At 36.4% G+C, this 20,081-nt stretch overlaps 1 protein-coding gene across 10 annotated transcripts in view; it reads left to right on the top strand.

The window, feature by feature from the left end:
- SRPK2 (SRSF protein kinase 2) overlaps positions 1-20,081 on the top strand; it is a 151,478-nt gene that overhangs the window by 104,827 nt on the left and 26,570 nt on the right. For all 10 annotated transcript variants that reach the window (XM_075738912.1, XM_075739008.1, XM_075739559.1 and 7 more), the window contains 6 exons: positions 4,343-4,451; positions 5,001-5,088; positions 5,334-5,421; positions 10,915-11,021; positions 16,759-16,924; positions 18,990-19,015. In XM_075738912.1, the coding sequence (XP_075595027.1) occupies positions 4,343-4,451; positions 5,001-5,088; positions 5,334-5,421; positions 10,915-11,021; positions 16,759-16,924; positions 18,990-19,015 (584 nt within the window). The remainder of the gene's footprint in view (positions 1-4,342; positions 4,452-5,000; positions 5,089-5,333; positions 5,422-10,914; positions 11,022-16,758; positions 16,925-18,989; positions 19,016-20,081) is intronic.

Below are 20,081 nucleotides of genomic sequence, written 5' to 3'. Positions count from 1 at the left end.
GTTACTATGCGCTGGACTTACATCTTCACCGCATTACATGGTGGTTAGTAAATAGTCATCATAGTATTTTTAATCAAGAAATTGAGGCATTGAATTAGCACCTGATGTGAAAGAGACAACTAAGAGCCATCGGTGTAGCAGACTAACCTCTGTTCCCCAGGGGCTTCCTCCAGGGCCTGTTTTAAATCTGTGTTTAATTCTGTTGGTGCCACTGAATTTACATTAAATGCTTTTCAAATCTTTGTTTAATGGGTGGAAATATCGAAAGTTCAACTACGTGATTTTTCAAGGGGTACTTAGACAATGAAGCTATTTTTTCTTCTTTTCTGAAAAGCCTTGAAACACTTGGAGATTTTTTTGAAGAGCCTGTTGTGTCATGGATGTAATTGGAATTCTTTGCTTCTCTGATCATCTTCTTTGCCTCCTGGAGATGTCTCCCATTCATCCAGTTCACAAAGGGAATAATTCCCTATACAAACATAGAACTAGCCAGCTACAATTACCAATACATTCAGGAGACATTTAGGAATAATGATCTCATTTTTCTGACCCTTTTTCTTGAGTGCATGTAGCTAGCTAGCTGTTAGAGAGACTTTTTTTCTCTGTGTGCTGCCGTGAATAGTACAACAGGTTTTTTTTTGTTACATTATCAGCAGTGCCACTTACACATTGTACATTTTCAAATACCAATATTGTTTTTCCAAAAGTACATAATTTTTCTCAACCCAGTAATTTTGCATAGAAGCTTTCTTGTTACTACTATTTAGAAATACTTGCTGTATCATGAAGAACTTAAATAATTACATTCATCTTAGGATGACACCAGTTTTTAAAATGCATTTGACTAGGTGTGATGTTACCTGGTTGTCCACGACCTGTAAATGAATATGTTGCTGACATGAATAATCAGGGAGTAATGTGTACAGGAACGGTAATCAGTTATTTCCAAAACCGCTCCTGTTGTGGCTTAGGACAGTAGAGGGTATCTTGTGAAGTATATATACTCAGAGAACATGCTACTGCTGTTGGTATCTCTAACATATGCTGGTGTATTGCTATAATTAGTTATGACAGTACTGTAGTGACCAAAATAACATGGCTTTTACATATATAGTATTGTTATTCTTGCAATATGTAGATTTTACTAAAATAACTCTTCAACCCCTTAATAACTTACCAAGTTTATTGAGTTCGGTGTCTTTGATTTCCTCTGTAGGGTGTTCTCTCTCCTGTCTGTGATAGGAAGAAAGTTTTTGATTATTTTTGGCCCTTTGAAGCACAAGTATGCCAAATGCTATTTGCAGAGAGGCAGACTTATAAGGCACTTGTTTACCTAAACTATTCTTAGAAACCTATGTTTACCTGTATTTAAATTCTTCATCTTTGAGTGTTATGCTGTTAACTTGTCAAAAAAAGGCAAATATTTTGTTTAGTGCAAAAAAATTACTTCTGGACATTGTTTTATGTACTTGAAGGCCCACATACACCCTTCTGGCAGTGCAAAAGACTGCATGAATTGTGTTTTCATATACATCTGAAGCCATGTAACTGTTAAGAAATGATTTAATAGGATATTTAGGAAAATTGTAAAATTTCCAGAAATTTTTGTATTGTTTAATTTTAAAATCTATTTTGCAAATTATAGAGAGGTGTTAAACCTAAGTGTTAAATATTTTTCACTTTTTCTAATTATATCCGTTTGCAAAAGGAGTAATGATTTTACAGAGAACGTTTTGTACATCTCACTGTTTTCATGTGATGATACACGCAGGACAAAAATCAGAAGAAATGATACTGTGATAGTGAATTATGTGGAAGCGTTTTACGTAATTCTTGCTGTCAGGTCAGCAGACTTGATTTGTTTCACAAATGCAAACTTTTTTCAGTAATGGAAAGGTAGAATAGCTGTATGTTCTCTCAACCTTCCACTCACATCTATCACTTCATCATCCTAGATAGTTTTATGGAAAGAATTTACCAAAGGGTAATAATTTTTTTGTCTTAAATGAGTCAACAGCTGTCTTAAAATATATTTATTTAGATTTTTTAATATTTTCCTCAGCTGTTACTGCAAGGATGGTTAAATAGACAATTACATTAAAATTTAGTTTTGCTTGTTAGTTTAATGTTTCTATCAGTATGGATTTGTACATGTGAGTTTGTTCAGCAAAACTTCTATAATAATGAAGCTGTCATAGACTTGGGCTTCATATGTGGCTGATACTGTTTTTTTTGACAAATGAAGTGGACAACATAATCGTCAATGCTTCCTCACCGTAAGTCCGTGTCCCCCATCCCTTTTCCGGAGAGTAAATCCCGTTGCGTTTTCCAAAGGTGACCTGTTTTTTCTGTGGAAAGTAAGGAGTTCCCCCGTAGCAATGTTGCGCATTCTTACTGAGGTTGACACAATTCAACAGTGGAACTGAAGGTTTCTTTTTAGGTTGCTAGGTGAGTTGTCCTGGCAGGTTTCTGTGAACATTTCTGTCCCAGTGATGGAGGGGAGGGTAGGTCTTCCCCCAAGGGGCAGTCTGGGGACTCAGTCCTAATCTGGGTCCATAGGTCTTGGCCCTTCTGTAATGCTCTCTACTGCTCCTGAACTAGGGCTGCCTTTTTCCTTTGCTCTTTTTAAACTGAAAGTGTTGGTATCTGTATACCTGATAATTTGTGAAATGAAATATTGTGTGCAATAGGGTGCAAAGTTTGTGCAAAATTTTCATGGAAAAGATGAAACTTTAACGCTTACTGCTAGGCTGGGGGAGCTGAGACTGCACTGTGTGTGTCTGCCCATGCTACCCGTGCACATCAGACTCATTTCTCTGCCCAGTGAACATGCTTGACCCTCTGCGATGGTATAAACTGGGAGGCAGGTGGACAGGGAGGTACGTGAAGTCAGCGCTGTATAGCTGAGACTTGCGCTGCCCATCTGAAATAGTTTGTTGCTGTCGCTTGGTTCAGAGCAGCCCCTGCCGAGACGAGTACTTGCGAGTGCTGCTTCCCTGGTGCTCTGGCCCCGGCTGTTTGAGTCTCTGCCAGCAGCATGATGTGAGGGGCAGCTGCAGCTGTGTCGGATGGGTCAGCTTTTGGCTGACGTTGTGAGCAAACCAGCGAGTGTCTGCTAAGCTTGAAGTTACACCCTAACATACACATCAAAGTTCTGTGTGTGTTAGAGTTTCAGTTTAAACATACTGACATCTAAAGCAATACATTATTTAAGCTTTATTGTTCTGTTGAATATGTGATCTTTATAGTTCTATCGTACGATTATGTTAAATTTATTAATCTGCTCTGGAAGCATTTGGGAAAAGTTCACAAATAAACTCTTGAATTTCTCTTAAGGCAAAAGATGGTATTAGCAAAGAAAGAATATAAATATATTCAGATTTGATGCTGCTGTTCCACAGATAAGAAAAAGAAAACAGAGAAGCCCTTGTCTTAAATGCAAGGAATTAAGTGATAAGTTCACATTGTTGTCTTAACTGGGCACCAGTTCTAGCAAGATTTTCAGGGGATTTCAAACCAAATATAGCAACTTAGAGAAAGTAGTCTGAGGTTTTCTTAATTTTAAGTGAAATAGTCAATAACTGAGCATCCTTCCAAAGGACAGTTGGGAGTCACATTGGTGAAGGACCAGAAAGAGCCGAAGACGTGATTCCTTGAGAGCTGCTCTGAGTTTGCTGCTGGTGATGTCCTGGAGGGTTGCATGGTGCAATTTAGGCAATTATTTATTTACAGTTTAGGCAAAATTGTGGATGTTCTTATTAGTGTGTTAAAGTCTGAATAATAATCTTGTGTGATCACTGTCTTCCCTGTGTTTGACTGGGAGGAAGAATGCCTTGCTGATATGGATCAGGAGCCAAGCAGAAGAGCATCAATAAAGCCTGTGTTGTTTTAACATTTTTCTCAGAAAGTATTTTGTTGCTGCCTTTATTAGGAGAAAGCAAATGGGAATTAAAACATCTCTGTTTAGATTCTGCAATCATCCAAAATATGTTGACTGGAGAAGCTTCAGATATGATAAAGAAATAATGTAGATCTTTCCTGTACTCTCTGTGAAGTGGACGATAAGCCTGGGGAAATAGAAAACAGATGGTAATACTACCACAAATAAAAGCCATGAGAGAGAAGGGTGAACAAACTTTACAGTAGTTACAGGACATGATTTTTTTTCCCTCCAGGCCAAGTAAGGCAGAATTTTTAACATTGGAGTAAATTTTTCTTTAGATTTCTTATTTATAGTACAAGACAATGCGAAGAGGAAAATTTGTACAAGAATTACTTTAAAAACTGGGAATTATTGTTTGTTTTCTAAATATTCTTTCTCTATTTGTTTTTTTCATGAAAGGAGGCTATCATCCAGTGAAAATTGGTGATCTTTTCAATGGCCGGTATCATGTTATTAGAAAGTTAGGATGGGGACACTTCTCTACAGTTTGGCTATGCTGGGATATGCAGTAAGAAAACTACTTATTTCCATTCACTATTTTCTTAATATGTTACTTTATTTTGTTTGCGGTAACTTTTGTTTTACACGCATGGTAAAGGTATGTAAATGTTTGCTATCTTTTTATGCAGAAAAGTGTCTGCAGTCTTATTTTGCTCTTGGTTAAGGGTGTAATTCATAAAAGCTCTCAGAAATAAGTGGAATTCTATTTTCTTTGACAAATCAGCTTTGCTTATTGAATTTGCATCTTGTCTTGAACATGTGAGAATAAGCTAATGTTTTTATTTCTGTTGTACCTTTAATGAAAAAATGTAATTATACCTTGATTGAATGATAAAACATGTAACCAAATTCCTCTTTTAAAGACATTAATGTCAAGGAGACAAAATATTCAATAAATCAGACTGTTAACAGACTATTGTTGTTTTTAAGTGTAATGTCACTGTTTTCTGTCAGAATACAGTAGATCATGAAATATTGTATTTTAAATTTCCAAGCCTTCAAAGTATGTTTATTTTAGCTCAGAGCATGTGTTGAAAATGTTTTTGTTCTTTTCAAGGGGGAAACGATTTGTTGCAATGAAAGTTGTAAAAAGTGCCCAGCATTATACAGAGACAGCCTTGGATGAAATAAAGTTGCTCAAATGTGTGAGTATCACTCATACAGTACAGTGCTCAATATCAATAAGAATAGTAATAATGAATTAAAAAAATGTACCAGAATATTGGTCTTAAACATTTTTTACTTTTTTTTTTTCCTAAATAACTGACTTATTATGTCTTAGCATTTCTGAAGCTCCAAAATATTGTTTAACTTCATGTGGAAAGTTAACTAATTAGTATTTTAAAGTGATTTTTTCCCTAAAATGTCAGTGTTTACATTCTTGGTTTAGGTTCGTGAAAGTGACCCTAATGATCCCAACAAGGATATGGTTGTACAGCTAATTGATGACTTCAAAATTTCTGGAATGAATGGAATTCGTATCCTTTTGAAAACATGGCATCGTCATTAAAAATGATCTACTGAGATAAGTAAGCATTTAGTTCTGGCTTTTTTCTAGTTAGTTTTACTTCAAATTTGTAACATAGAAGCACCAAAATATATGTAGATGCAAAGAATAGTCCAATGTGTAATGTACTCAGTGGAGTGAAAGTTGCTTAGCTTTTCTAGGCACAGTGCAAAATAAAAAAAAAAAATTCCCTTGAACCCTGGCATGGTCAGCTAGATCTGGAGATAGTTTACTTAAAAACTGGAGTTTTACTGAAAAGGTTTGTAATAACTGAGGCTTACAGGAAATACATTGTGCTCTAGACTAGTAAAGAGAAAGAAAGTGTCAGTGTTGTGAAGAATCTGTTTTCCATTTTCTTGTGGGAAGTGTGAGGGCAAGGAGATTCTTCTCTTGTTTATGTGATCCTCTTGGCTAGGTGTTAACCTCTCTTTTGGCAAACGTTTTAAAGCTTGACCTTCGAATGCTTCCTTTAAAAGAAAGGAAAAAAAAGAGACAAAGTGAAATGTGACTGAATATTGTTCTTAGGGAAAATTTTATGTCTGTGCATATATTTGATTCTAGAGTTGAGCTAAAGTAATTATCCTTTCCAATTATATTAGATATTTTAGCAGTTTATTATATTACTGTGCTTTCATTTACTGTTACAACTGGTGTTTATGTGTATGCTGCTTGTGTCTTGGAGCCCTAATAACAGACCTCATTGTTCATGGTGTCGTACTACCAGACAAAGAGACAGTTCCTGATCTAGAGAGCTTAACACTAAGTTGATTTTGGTGATGTGCCTTCAATCTGCAGCACATCAGGTTGAGATGCTCTTCACCAACTCTCATCCTCTGGGAGAGGAATCTCGGAGGTGACTGTCAGTAAATTTGAATGCCCACCAGAAAGCATCCTTTCAGGGAGAAGTGTGCAAGCAGTTTTCATCCCACCCATCTGTCTCTTGACATTAGTTATGAAGCCTTTGGGTTTGTGATAAGAGATAATGACAATGTGGGGACAAGATTCTTGCTTACAGAATGGTGTCTTAACTGCTTTCCAGTTGTTCTGTTTTGGTTTGTTTCCATGTTGCTTCGGTGGTCAGCTAGCATGGTAGAAAACTGCTTAAATGTAGTTGAAGTTAGTATAGTCTACTTTTTTCCTAGGCTTCATCATCAAATTAAAATTAATGAAAATAAACCATAGAGTTGTCAGTAGTAATTTCAACCTGAATAGAAATGGTTTGTGATGAAGAAAATTGCTTAACACCGTGAGGCAAAGAACCCTGGTTAGACTTTGGTGCTGCTGCTGCTGCGCTATTAAAAATATATTATGAGCCGAGATGCTTATTATGAAGTATTTTATAAATATCTCTATTGTCTAACTATATTCACAAAAAATAACGCGACCAAAGCACTTCAGGTCTTCGGCTGACAGCTGTACATTTGAAGAATAATTAAAGTTATTTTTCGAAATAATAAATTTTGACTTACTGTTTTCATTATAAAACACTAATATGAGATAGGGAATAAGAAAATGTATTCATAACTATACATAGAAATTATTTTTATCTGTTTAACAGAGCAGTTTTCCAATAACGTTCTTAAATTACTGCTAAGATTCACATGTATGCATACATCTGTATTAAAGGTGAGAGATGTTTCTAAGTGTGAAGAGTAAATTTTGTTTGTGATAATATTTTGAAAGCATGTCCAAACTTTATCTTTTTGAAATAGAGTACTTGACAAAGCCAAAAGAGACCATATACTAGTGAAAAATAAGGATTCAGATAGCTTTGTGTTAGCAGATTAAAACTGGGCCACTGGTACTGGTTTATTCTATTTCAGTTTTACCTTCATGTTGAAAACTGTGGCAGTACAGAAGTTGTTTCATGTGAAAGGCAAATGTTCCTGCCTCACTGAAAAGTACATTTTTCAGAAAGGTGTGGTAGACAGGATGGGCCGATACTGGACTCAAATTTAAATTAGTCTGTCAAAGTCTTAGCCACCAGCGAAAAAGTAATACCAAGTATTTTATGCTTTGAGTTTTGTTGTGAACGGTTTGGGCATCCTGAGTTGCATTGCTTATTTGAGCAGCATTTGGTTGCATTGATTATTTGATAAACTCCTTTTTATCTTCTAGGGGGAAAAAATTTTTGGTGCAGGTTCTTGTGGGAGGGAGCAGGTAACTGATTTTAACGTTTTGCTGCTATTTGTTTCTGTTTTAAAAATGCCATATTAGTGCTATGTTAGTGTTATTGAGTTGAACAGGTTGAGAGAAATACAGTAATTTGAGAGTTTTTCCATGCTCTGCTGTTTCTTGCTTCCTTTGGGCAAGTCACTAAATATCTGTTCCTTGACTGTAATTTAAAACAACATATGTTTCATAGAGGCTTGATTATTGATTATGGAATACATTTAAAAGTTAAAGCAAGACAGAAGAGAGGTGGGTGAATCCTTTGGATGTCTAATATCACAAAATGTCGTGGAGCTTCCAAACAGGGAAACTTGTCAAGAACTGTGTAGCACGGAGCTGGGAATGTGCAGAGCCATTGGCCTGCACTGTGTGTCTGAAAACAGTCATCTTTCTCCTAGGAGCTGTAATAAGTGTTTATATACAGAGGGATTTTAACAATCTGTGTTATGCTACACTAGATGGATAATTCTTTAACTACTTGTACATTTTAAAAAGATTGCAATTATGATTTTTTCAGGAAATAACAGAATTCTCAAACTCGGGCACTTTAGTGTTTTCAGTAAGTGTAGATTATTATGTTTACTGGGTATTTATTACAGCCTTAATATATGTTTGAGTGTAGCATTTTTTAAATAAAAATTTCAGATAAGCACATAATGAAACAAGTGTTTGGAGAGGCAAGTGAAAAAATAAAGAAGGAAATGTTCCCGAGACAATCAAACTTTATTATAATTGTAATAAATTTATCTCGAAAGAATATACAGCATTAATTAAATGCTATAGAGCCTAAATGCTGCTGATCCAGAAGCAACTGAGATATGTCCAGAAGTGCTCTGTGTTGTTATCAGAGCCTTATTTTATTTAGCTTAACTAGTCCTTAATTCTCATCAGGTGTCTAAATGCTCCTGTAATGTGTGTTTGTAGACAGTTACAGGTAGGATTTTAGTCAGAAGGAAAAATTTCAAATGCTTAAGCATGTCAGCTGATTAATGTTATGTTTACTCTCACTTTTGCTGCTCTGCTCTGTTTCCCCCTTTCAGACATTCCCCGAACTGCTTCAAAGAGCATTTCATAAGAGGCATATCTGCTGGGTGGGCTTCAGGTTTATTTGTGCTGGAGGACTTCTTGAACATACTCATCTGTCAGGATGTTGGTGCTGTAGGAAGATCCTGGGTCTTGCAAGGCTGGTTTCCTAATAGTTAATGCACAGCTTTTCCCAAACTCTTTGTTGTGGGCAGTCTGGCTTACAGTTAACATTTTTCAGATCAGGGTAGTAAATCAGACAACAGTCACATTTTCGCATGCCTACTTCAAACACTGAGCCTCCTGTATGTCTTTTCCCCATCCCAGTTGCCTCCCAGTACTGAGCATGCCTTGAGTTTGTCCCGAGTCCTCCCAGCAAAACACTGCAATCTTTCTTCAGGTAGATGTCACTTCTCTTTCGTGTGGCCCTCCCTCTCTTTGTCTGCCTCTGCCATTCCTCCTTGCATCTTCCTTCTCGGTACCGTCCCCTTCCTCGCCTCCCAGCTATTCACTTCCCTACACTCCTTTCTCTTCTGGTAGGCTGGCAAGGCTTAGCATTTCTGTAAGCAAAAGGAATGGCAGGAATGTGCATTGGAGAGTCTGCAGAAGCAGTGGTCTGAAGGACTGTGGGTGGGCGTCCTAAATTTCATTTCTGAATGCTGCAGCGTCTTGCCTTTCTGAAATCTGTATTGGTGTAGCATTGCAACTTCACTGTGTGGGCTAAGTTAATAAGCCCTGCAGAGCTAATGTGCTCTGCTCATCCTTTTTGATGGCTGTGTGCTTTACTAGGGATTCATTGGATGCTTGTGTGGTAATGTAACCAAGACTGTTTCCTCTTCTGAATGGAACAGGTTTATAGTATTCTGAATAGACCTGATTGATATGATTGGGAAATGACTATTCATGGTCCCTTTAATACAAGAATTAAGGAACATGAAGTGAGATGAACAGGTAGCAGCAATCAAAATGTTACAGTTCTTCACAATGTGTTTTAACCAGTCTTGAGACCTTTTAACTTTGGTCTAACTCCAGCATAGGGGATGTAGATTTTAAAACTTCATTTAGCTTCATGCACATAGGTAGGTGGTTGAGAAGAACGTAAATGATAGACCAATAGACAAGGTAAGTCTTATTTTTACACAAGTTAAGACAGTGACTCTAAGATCATTGCCAAGACTCTAGTTAATAAAACTTAGGGGAGAAATCTTACCTAAGTTTTCTAACAGTGTAGTTCCCTATCAATGGTCTCTGAGATGCAGACTAATTTCCATCCATTGAGATTTTCCTGCAATATCCATCAATTAATTCATTTTCTGTTATTTGTATTACATTATTCTTTGCAAGGTTATAATATCATGTAGTTAAGATTTTAACATTCTTTTTTATTTCCGCTAAGGTCATTCCCAGCTCATGTCTGAGAAGTAACCCAGAATAGTAAAATTATTTAATTTCTTGCTGGAATGTTGTGAATGATAAAACTTGTAAGATAATCTACCAGTTATATTAAGTGTAGAATCTTAGGAAGACCTTAAACCACAAATCACTGGAAGTTCGTACATCTTGGTTTTTCCTAATACTCTTCACTGATCATCTACTATTGGCCTCTGTTGGTGGGCAATAGTAGATGCTGGGTCCAATTAAACTTTTTGGGACTGTGGTTTTTGCATATTGCTTCTGAGTTCTGCATTTTCTTTGTTCCCGAGTTGTTTGATGATTGCCATTATTCTCTGCAGTTAAAACTGTAGGTGGTAAGAGATCCATTCTCTTACTACTTTAGTCTTTGTTGTCAAGTGATTCTTAATTGAGCCTAATCAAAAAGATGTTTAGTATGGTTCAGTTTCTAAAACACTGTTTGTGCAGCCTATTGTTAAAACCACCTATTCATATCATTTGAATTTTTTTAGAAACTAGAGATAATAGGCCGTCAGTACTTCAGTGTTTCAAAGAAAACAAAAATGAATTATTTATTTTTTACAATTACCTATTTCATTGTTCACCCTGATGGTATTGTTAACATGTAGAAATAACTGACAAGATTTGCGTAATTAAAATGTTTTATTTTAATTTGTTCTACATTTGGGTACTGTTCTCGTATGTGTTCCTATATAATTGAAATGTTGTACCAAAGCATATACCATGTTCTGCTCATTTTAGGGGGAACTGTTTTCCCTCTAAACAGGGATTGATTGCTTTAGCCAGTATGGAAACAAACATTTGTGTTGATCTCATCAACAAGTTTATTTGGAAATTATCCTTAATTAGATCCCAGATGTCTGTATGGTCTTTGAAGTACTAGGACATCATCTCCTAAAATGGATAATCAAGTCCAATTATCAAGGTCTTCCCATCCGTTGTGTAAAAAGTATAATTCGACAGGTAAGATTTGTTAATGCTTTAATCAGTTTTTTCCACCATTGTTAACAGTTTGAAAGTTGGAATGATGATACTTTAACTGAACTTTTTCTAATGAATATCTAAGCTAAGATAATTCTACTGGTAGTCCTAGGGGGGTGTTTGCAAGAGCATCTTTCTGGATAGCCTGTATTTCTGCATGCTGGTTTGGTTTTGGTTTTGTTTTTTCTTTTTTAAAATCAAGGTTTCCCACTGATAAGGGAGTTTCCTGAGCTGCCTTAGAAAATAAAAAGTTGGAGAAATGAGTCTTTTTCATAGATGTAAGGATATTCATATTCAGTTGTAATTTTGGTTGACATGTCATGCTTCTTAATAACATCTTCTGGAAAATAAAGTGTCAGAACAGTGAGAAATACTATATCATTCTTATAAAACTGAGCAAAACCTGAAAAATAGGTTCTAAAGAAAAAAAAGTTATTTGAAAATTGTCAATTAAGATTTTGTAGGGTCAGAGGGATAACAAGAGGAAACAGTTCAGAACATTTCACTGCGGCATATTTTTTCAGAATATGTGTTTGCTATACTATGAAAATCAAATTGCTGAGAGGTGATCTCAAGGAGAAATAGTGTCTTAGCAAGGAAAAATCATATACCTCTGTGATTTTGTATATTCTATTAATAGATGTGCAGTTAATACCTACAAATGACAAATGAAATATTTTGGCACTCAGGTCACTTGTATTGCCTTTCATCAACATTGCCTCTATTTTATTAATAAGCAATCTGTTACAGTGGTTACTTTCATTGTAATTATTATTGTATCTCAACTGGTAAATATCAACCTAGCCGCTCTTTAGTCAGAATTAGCTAAATAACCTGATTGATGTGGTTGTTAATACATAGTTGAAATTTTAGGTCCATTGATTTCTATATAACTAGATGGTTCAGACACTAGAAATAAGGAGCTGTAGCAATGCAGTGCTCCAGCCGAATTGAGCTGCCTGCTAAGAAATGGGAATGAGTGTTTTTGTATTACACATGCGTATAAATACCCACTGTTTTCAGTAAATGTTGTAGTTTTTTTGTTTGGGATGTTTTTGCTCTGCTTGCCATGTTGTCCTGGAGTTTGGCCAAAGCCTGAGAAATTACAATGTAATTTTTGATACACTGGGTTTAGCAGCAAAGCCGGGTTTAGGAGCTCCCTGGTGCAGTTTACTCTTACTTCAGTTACACTGCCTGTTTGCAGAAACAGGCTGTAAGCCAGACCACTGAATGGATCCAAGCTGAAAACAACCCCTTTTTGGAAGGAAGGTGAGAACTGAACTCAGTTTCACAGCATCCTTCCAGCAGCCGTCTGTAACCTAGCAGAGGACTTTCAGGTGGAATCTTCAGACATGGTGACCACAACTCAGTGAGAAGCGGGGTCAGCAAGGACAGGGGCCTGAATTATGGGGGAGGCTCTCAGTGCTTCCTCTCATCATCATGACTGGGGGACCTTGCTCAAGTGGCATATACAAATGCATACAGCATGGGGAACAAAGGGCAGCAATTAGAAATCCATACACAGTTGCAGAGCTATAACCTCATTGTGAGCGCAAGGGTGTGGTGGGATAGCTCAGATGCCCCGAGAGCAGCAGTAGCCTGATAAAGACACCTTCAAAAGGATAGCCAGGGAAGAGGAGTTGAGCTTAAATGTTTGAATGTTTGCTGTAGAATAGATGAGGATCAGAGGGGAGACCCAACAAGGGTGACATCATGATACGTATCTGCTACAGGCTGCAAATTTCAGAAGTAGATGAGAAAGCACCTTCTTTAGACAACTGAAATAAGCTAGTTCTTACGGGGGACTTTTAACCACCTTGATATCTGTTCTGGTGGGGCACATGCAGCCAAGGAAATTTCTAGAGTGTGTTGAGGACAATTTCGCAGCATGGGGTGAGCTGTGTCTCAGCAAAGAGACAAGTTGGAAGTGCACCTTGCTGGACTGGTTACGCATAAGGAAGAGCTAGTTGAAAATGTGAAAATTGATGACAGCCTTGGCACAAGGGGTCCTGATAGACAAGCTGAACATGAGTCAGTGGTGGGCTCCTGTGATGATGAAAGCTAACTGTGTAGTAGGCCACATTAGCAAGAGGCAACAGAATGAGACCTCTGGTTTAGGACTTCAGGACTCTGCACAGTTTTAGGCTGCAAGTGCAAGACATTGGCTTACTGAAGTGAGTCCAGTGGAAGGCCATGAGGAGGATGAGGAATCTGCAACATATGATGTATGAGAGGTCTTGGGAGGACTGGTTTGTTTGGCTTTGATAAGAAGAGGCTGATAAAGGGGGAAACCTTTGTTCTCTTCAGCACAGATAAAATGGAGGCAGATTCCTCTTGGTGATACAAGAAGCAATGTACACGAATTACAAAAAGAGAAATTCTGGTTACGTATTAAATTATTTGTAGTGAGGGTGGTCAGGCAGGAACAGGTTGTTTACAGTGTTACGCACTGTTATGCAGGAGATAGGCAGAAATTAAGTGGATAAAGACTTGAGCAGGCTGGTTTAATTTTGAGGTTAGATACAGCTTTGAAGCTGGTATGACTTAGATGGAGAAGGTTTGAATCACACAGTCTTCCAACCTAAATTACTCTTTGAATGTAAGCAAAGGTAAACATTCCAAGTAATTCAAACACTTCATACCTGAAAAAAAGAGGAACAAGTTAGTCCTGAAAGATTAAAAAGGTTTAATTTTTGTGAGATTGGAATGAACTGTTTGGACTAGTGAGAGTGGCATTGACTGTGGTAAGACTTCCAGGTTGTTCATCTCGTTAAAGATAATACAGATCCTTATTTCTTCTACTCAGACAAAACTTGTGCTACTCATGTTCTAAAAACTTGTTTATGAACCTTGAATATGAAGCAGTTCAATTATTGCACTGGTGTTACTGTACAGCAAACCATTTTGTTTGAGAAAGTACTGTAATTGCATGCTACAATTGAAAAGGAACTTTTAATGCTATGATTTGGAAACTATTTTATCAGTTTTTGAGTACATTTGAGCATTGGGGTGAAATTAGGTTTATTTTAAAATGCAGCTGAGAGTTGAGTTGCTTAATCAGAGATATCATATCAGTTTCAAGCAGGTTTTTTTTCCCCTGAGGCAGAGTTATATGAACGGTCATGCAAGAGAAGACCCTGCAGAATTGAAAAAAGGGCTAGTTGCTGCAGTTCCTTCTTTTGCAGTGGAGATAATTGAAAATATTTATTTAATTCTAGAGTCCTTATTTTTGGCTGTAAAATGTATAGCATCAGTCTCCTGTGAGAGGATCGTGTTCTGAAACTGATGCTGAAACAAGCATTGTGTATTTGATCAAAAAATTTCACTTTTGCTTTGATCTACAATATAGTAAATCTGTTTAATGGGTCAATATGATGTGGCTTCTTGAATGAAAAAAAGTGAATATTAATTAGAAACGGCAAATTATGAGAATTTCTTGATGTGAAACTAACCACGTGACCTTTACAAGGGAAAAAATAGTCTTCTAATTTACATTTTTGATTGTAGTTACAGGATCTGTCATAATTTTTCAGTCACAATACATTACACATTTCATTTATTTCCTTTTTCAGTGGACAAATAACTAAAAACTGGGAGTGTTTTCCCCATTCTGCATCATCTCAGAGCATGGTGCAAAGCATGTGCATGTAGTATACATTTCCTTACTGGTTTAGTGGTATAATGTGCTTCCAGTTTTTAGGATGAAGCAGTCTGATCCACGTTTTAAGACAGCTAAGAACATTCTTTTTAATTATAAAATTCTAGCAGCATGGTCCTTATGGTTAGCCGTAGAACTGATTTGGATTCTACAAAATATTCTGTTTTCTATTTTTTTCCCAAAAAAAAGACTCTTCAGCCAAATAGAGGACAAAGCTGGCACCCTAACACTGTTAGGCAGAAGGGGGACAGGCTATCTTTTTAAAGTGGGAAGTCTAGTTTCATATTAATTCCACTTCTGCATATCACAGTGGAACAGATATTTTTTTCTTCCGAAAGTTTATGGCTTTCAATGAACTCTGGAATCTTTTCTTGGCCTCAGAATTACAGACATTCAATGGTAATTTGTAAGATGATCTGTGGTGTAGTGGGGTAGGGAAGAGACTATTATAATCTGTCTTTATGTTGTTACTGCTGTTAATGCCTCTTCTAAAATTTGAAGTCACTTAACCACTAACTACCATCCCATTATAAGCCAGTCTTTCTTTAACATTTCTTACTTTGAGACATACTGTATGTTCTTTCAGTTGTTCTGGCAAGTAGTCAAGGATATTTTGGATCTTGAGGAAAAAAAATCCAGATTATCAAGAGCGCAACAGGTTTTTAGGTGTACCATTGGCATTGACGCCGAGTCCTGCTCCAGTGATCATACGATTTTTATATAGGCATATAAAGAAAGCTTTTCAGAAAGGTTGCTGTTCCAGTCTAGCTCCAGAACTGGAGAAGGCAGAGCCATGCACTTGAGGTGTTTCTAGGATACATTAGCCTGAGTATAAATATCATACACGTGCTATTGCTCTTCTCTTGAGCTACGTTGTGTGCTGGATCGATGTACCAGTTCTAGTATGAGCTCAGGACTGGGTGGTAGACTAATGTCTTTGTGTTCTCTTACTGCACTTTGAACCAACACGTTTTGGTTTTAAAGTTCAGCCCAGCTAGTTATGTCTTAAAGGAGCTTAACAAGGAGCTTGTTAATTTATTTATAAAGTACCTAGAATGGCAGGATGTTCTTGTAGCTGGAGCTCATGAGTCTGGAGGTTTGTTTCCTGCTGTAGAACATTCTCTAAAAATTGAAAGAAGTCTTTTAAGTGGTCTTAGCCAGGTTTCTGCTTTTTTTTTTCCTTGCTGATATTTTCCTACAATAGTTATGTAGATTATCGTAGCAATAGCTTGGTTTACACTGTGACTTTATTCTGTACTGAATAATTGTAATAATTGACTTCCACCATTTATCATACCTAGGCCTTACCTAAAATACTTCTACAATCACACAAACTATTGTATTTCTGTTCCAGTCAGAATTTGCAAATTTTTTTAATTGTGTAAAAGTAATTTTTGAACTTTTGTCCCAGAATGCATTTTTAAGACTTTGGATATGCAGGTTTGGCATGAGTTCGCAGAAATTAGCCTGCAGAGAGTATGAAAGACTAGTGGAAAAATACATGTGATGAATACAGGTAGACAAATACTTATGTGACGTCTCGGTCACATTAAAAGCCGAATTACTATTGGAATTCTAAGGAAAAGTATAGTTAGCATTTCATCCCAACAATACATTTCCATTTTTGCTTTTTATTATAATTAATTTCAAGATGCTTATTCACAGACCAGGCTTCAGATATAGTATGTAGTTCTTGCAGTGTTTTTTTTTTAATAACTATCTTTTAAACAATGAACCAGTGAGATTCAGCCTTTCTGACTGAGTGGCAAAATTCCCTTTTCAAAGGAGATGTATCAAGTTTTTTTACACATGTGCAGATCAACTAAAAAGCACTTGGGAAATGGAAGTCTGAGAGCAGGTTGCTGTCATCAGGACAATTCATCCAGGCAGTGTCTTACTCATGGAAGTCTCAATAACTGGGTTTATGAGCTAAATAAATTCTCCTCTCAGGCCACATGTGGACAGCAGGCAATCAGTTCAACATCTCTGTACTATTAATAAATACATTTAGCTTGGTCTGAGTAATTAAAATAAATTTTTAAAAAATCTTTTTGTAATTAGGTACTTCAAGGTCTAGATTATTTACACAGCAAGTGCAAGATCATTCATACAGATATAAAGCCAGAAAACATTTTGATGTGCGTGGATGATGCCTATGTTCGTAGAATGGCTGCAGAGGCTACCGAGTGGCAGAAGGCTGGTGCTCCTCCTCCCTCTGGCTCAGCAGGTATGATACTATATTTAAATGCAATGTAGTAAAATTCCATCAGTATATTATTGCTAAGAATATTTTGTTTAATGAAAATTAACATTTTAAATAATTGTGCATAAAAAAACCCCAACATGTCTAGTTAATTCTTATTTGTGGTGTGGAAACTATCAGGGAAATGCTTTCTTTTCAGTTTTGCATGTTCAAGTTTTTGGGGTCCCCGGATACAGAAGAAGATTTATTGGTATAAACTTACTCTCCTCCTACCCCACAAGCTTTAACAGCTGGGTTTTAGCTGCACTGGAGCCTTGCATCTCTAATATTGACAATAATTACTAGTTCCATTACAAGTAATCAGCTTCCTTGTGAAATTATCTGCCTTCTCGTCAGTTACCACTTATTCTCAGAATGCAATGAAGTGTCTTAGAGATTCCATAGTTTTTCACCCTTGAAAATGGGATTTATTGTACCTAACTGAATTCATGATAAGCCCTTCTTCGTAGTACTTTATGCGAAATGTTTTATGCTAAACTTGCCAAGTGTTTAGATAGGAACTGTACATTATATTTAGCCAGGAGAAACCAACGTAAAGTAGTTCACAGCAATCAGTAAAGACAAGCAAAGAGGAAGTGTGGCTTTTCTAGTGATCTTTAGTACCATGGTTGCTATTTATTTGCCAATCCAGCACATCAGCTACAGGCAGTGGAGAAATAATAACATTTAAATACCTTTGCAATGTTGTCAGAAAATACATTACAGATTAAATTCTCTGAGGTATAATAAAATACTTGCTATATCAGGAACAAATACTGTGGCCAAAATCCATAAATATTTCACAGTAATCCATAAATATTTCTTAACTTATATAAGTTAAGATGCAAAATCTTACAAATCATGAATATATTATATTGAATTTTACATAATATGTACTCACATAGCTAAAGACTGTATGTTATTTGTGTGGGAAGTAACTTGATTTTATTCATGCAGCCTTTATATTGCTTCCTGACATTAAAATAAATATTATTTTAAGGAATATATTGATGGCGTTCTTATCACGCTTTGTTCTTAGCAGATTGAAATTAAATCTATGACTTTCCACACAGGAGCCAAAGATATGTTTTCTTTACAGCATTTCAAGAATAGGTTCTGCATAATTTTCCTTTTTAGAACAGTGATGGTACTCAAGTTTAAGAACCTTTTTGAAAACCTTGCCCTTTCAGGGGCATGCAAGCAGTTTTTTCCCTGAACTTAGTGGCAGGAGCTGAACCTAAAAGAACTCTGAAGACTTAGCTGTCTCTGTTTTTTATTTTGCATTTGTTAATTGCCATATGCCTGTGTGTCTGAAGAAGTTCCTGAGAGGTTCTCACCCTGTTCTGTTCCTCTTTCTCACTTCCACTTTGCCTCTGTCTCCTCTATTTGGTTGTTTCTATTGGTTTTGATAATTTGGGGTGGGTAGGTGGGGGGTTGTGTGGCTTGTGTTGCTGTTCTGTGTTCAGTTAGTGTTGTAATCTCATCAGACCTAGTTGTTGATTGTATCCTTCCAAGAGGTGCTTAGGAAGAGGTCCATGCCTTTTTGATGGAGATGCTTTTTGCCATAGGCACTTGTTCATGCCTCCAGTCCTAGCAATCAAACTACCTTGTTTCAGAACAAAGGAAACACAAATATTTGACTTTTGAGTGCAGCACAGTAGTTGTCTTTGTTGATATTCCCTGAACTATTTTAAATCTATCTATACCTGCTCAGCCAGCTGACTATCTACATTTCATCTGTGAAAGCTCTGCAGTCATTTAATGTTTTCTGTCCACTCTGTACTGATTCAGACTTGCCTTTCTGACTTTAATTAAGTCTTCACCAACCACAACAGTGTGAACAGAAATTGATTCTAGCTCTTTCTGATTCCAGATGCTCTGAGACATCAAATGATGTACTTGTAAAGAGTAAAAAACCTAGCTAAAAAAACCAACAAAACAGTGCCTTATATTTAGTTAAGAATATTTTTACATGATTTCTACAACTTTCTACTTTATGCAGTTGTTTTTGTAAAAATATCTTTCAAATTTTATTTTTTTTTCTTTTTAGTGAGTACAGCTCCACAACAAAAGCCTGTAAGTATTGTTGCATAATTCAAATTAACTGTCTTACTTTCTGTGTTTCCGTAGGTATTAATAGCTTTTAGACTGTTGGCAGTCTACCCTTTTTAAAAGCTAACTTTGAATAAAGCTTTTATCTTTCAAAGAACACTTTTCTTTTAATGTCTTTGGCCTTACCAGTTTTAAGCACAGTATTTCTCTGATGGAAACTCTCATAGACTTACAATTCTATAGCTATGTCAAAGAAAGTTAAGCGTTGCCATTTTCATCTCTTGAGGAATAATCCATTCTGTTCAAATCCTGACAAAAATGGGTGCATGCACCAAATATCATGCATTTGCAGATAGCTTAAGGACTTCAAGGCCTTAATTGTCAAGGCCATAAAGGAGAGAGGTTTTTTTATGACGTTGGAAAGATCTTTTTACCATGCACACATAGCAAATAACCACTGATAATACAGCTGTTTAGAAATATCTAAGGTCAAACCTGCATTCTACACCTGTCTGTACAGAATGTGTATCATTTCAATGGATGAAAATTAATAGGATTGTCAAATTAACTGTCTGGTTTTAGCTGTCCTGTAGCTTCTTTTGAAGGTAACAGGATTTACAGATAAACCTTTCAGAAAATAATATTTTCCTTGGTTCCTTATACTTTATTTCTGAATTATACGAGGATTTCCTACTGTGATATCTAAACAATGAATGAAAATTGGAGAGATGTCATTTATCAAACAGTAAAAACAGAAGTCAGAATTCAGTTAAAATATAAGAAAGTGTTTCAATCCTAGCTCAGATGTGTTAATTTTTCTTTTCCATGTTATTGTACCTGAATTTTTCAGTCCTTATGTTATATAAAATGTGAAACTTTTGGTAATGGCAATCTGTTGTTTGTGATTCATATGGTTTGGGCCAGAAGTGAATAATAAAAATGCTTTCCTTTCACAGGGAAATAGCTGAACACCACAGCATTTATTTAAAATTTTTTGCCATTTTCAGTCTCTTTGGCTTTCTTGTATCATTTTTCTCAGCACACTTTTGCTGGTCATTACCTGCATTGTATGGAGAGAGAAATCATGTCT

The sequence above is a fragment of the Balearica regulorum genome, chromosome 1 (assembly GCF_011004875.1).
Source record: "Balearica regulorum gibbericeps isolate bBalReg1 chromosome 1, bBalReg1.pri, whole genome shotgun sequence".
Classification (NCBI taxonomy): Eukaryota; Metazoa; Chordata; class Aves; order Gruiformes; family Gruidae; genus Balearica; species Balearica regulorum.
Note: the sequence above shows the minus strand (reverse complement) of the source record. Positions and strands in the feature narration are given on the sequence as shown.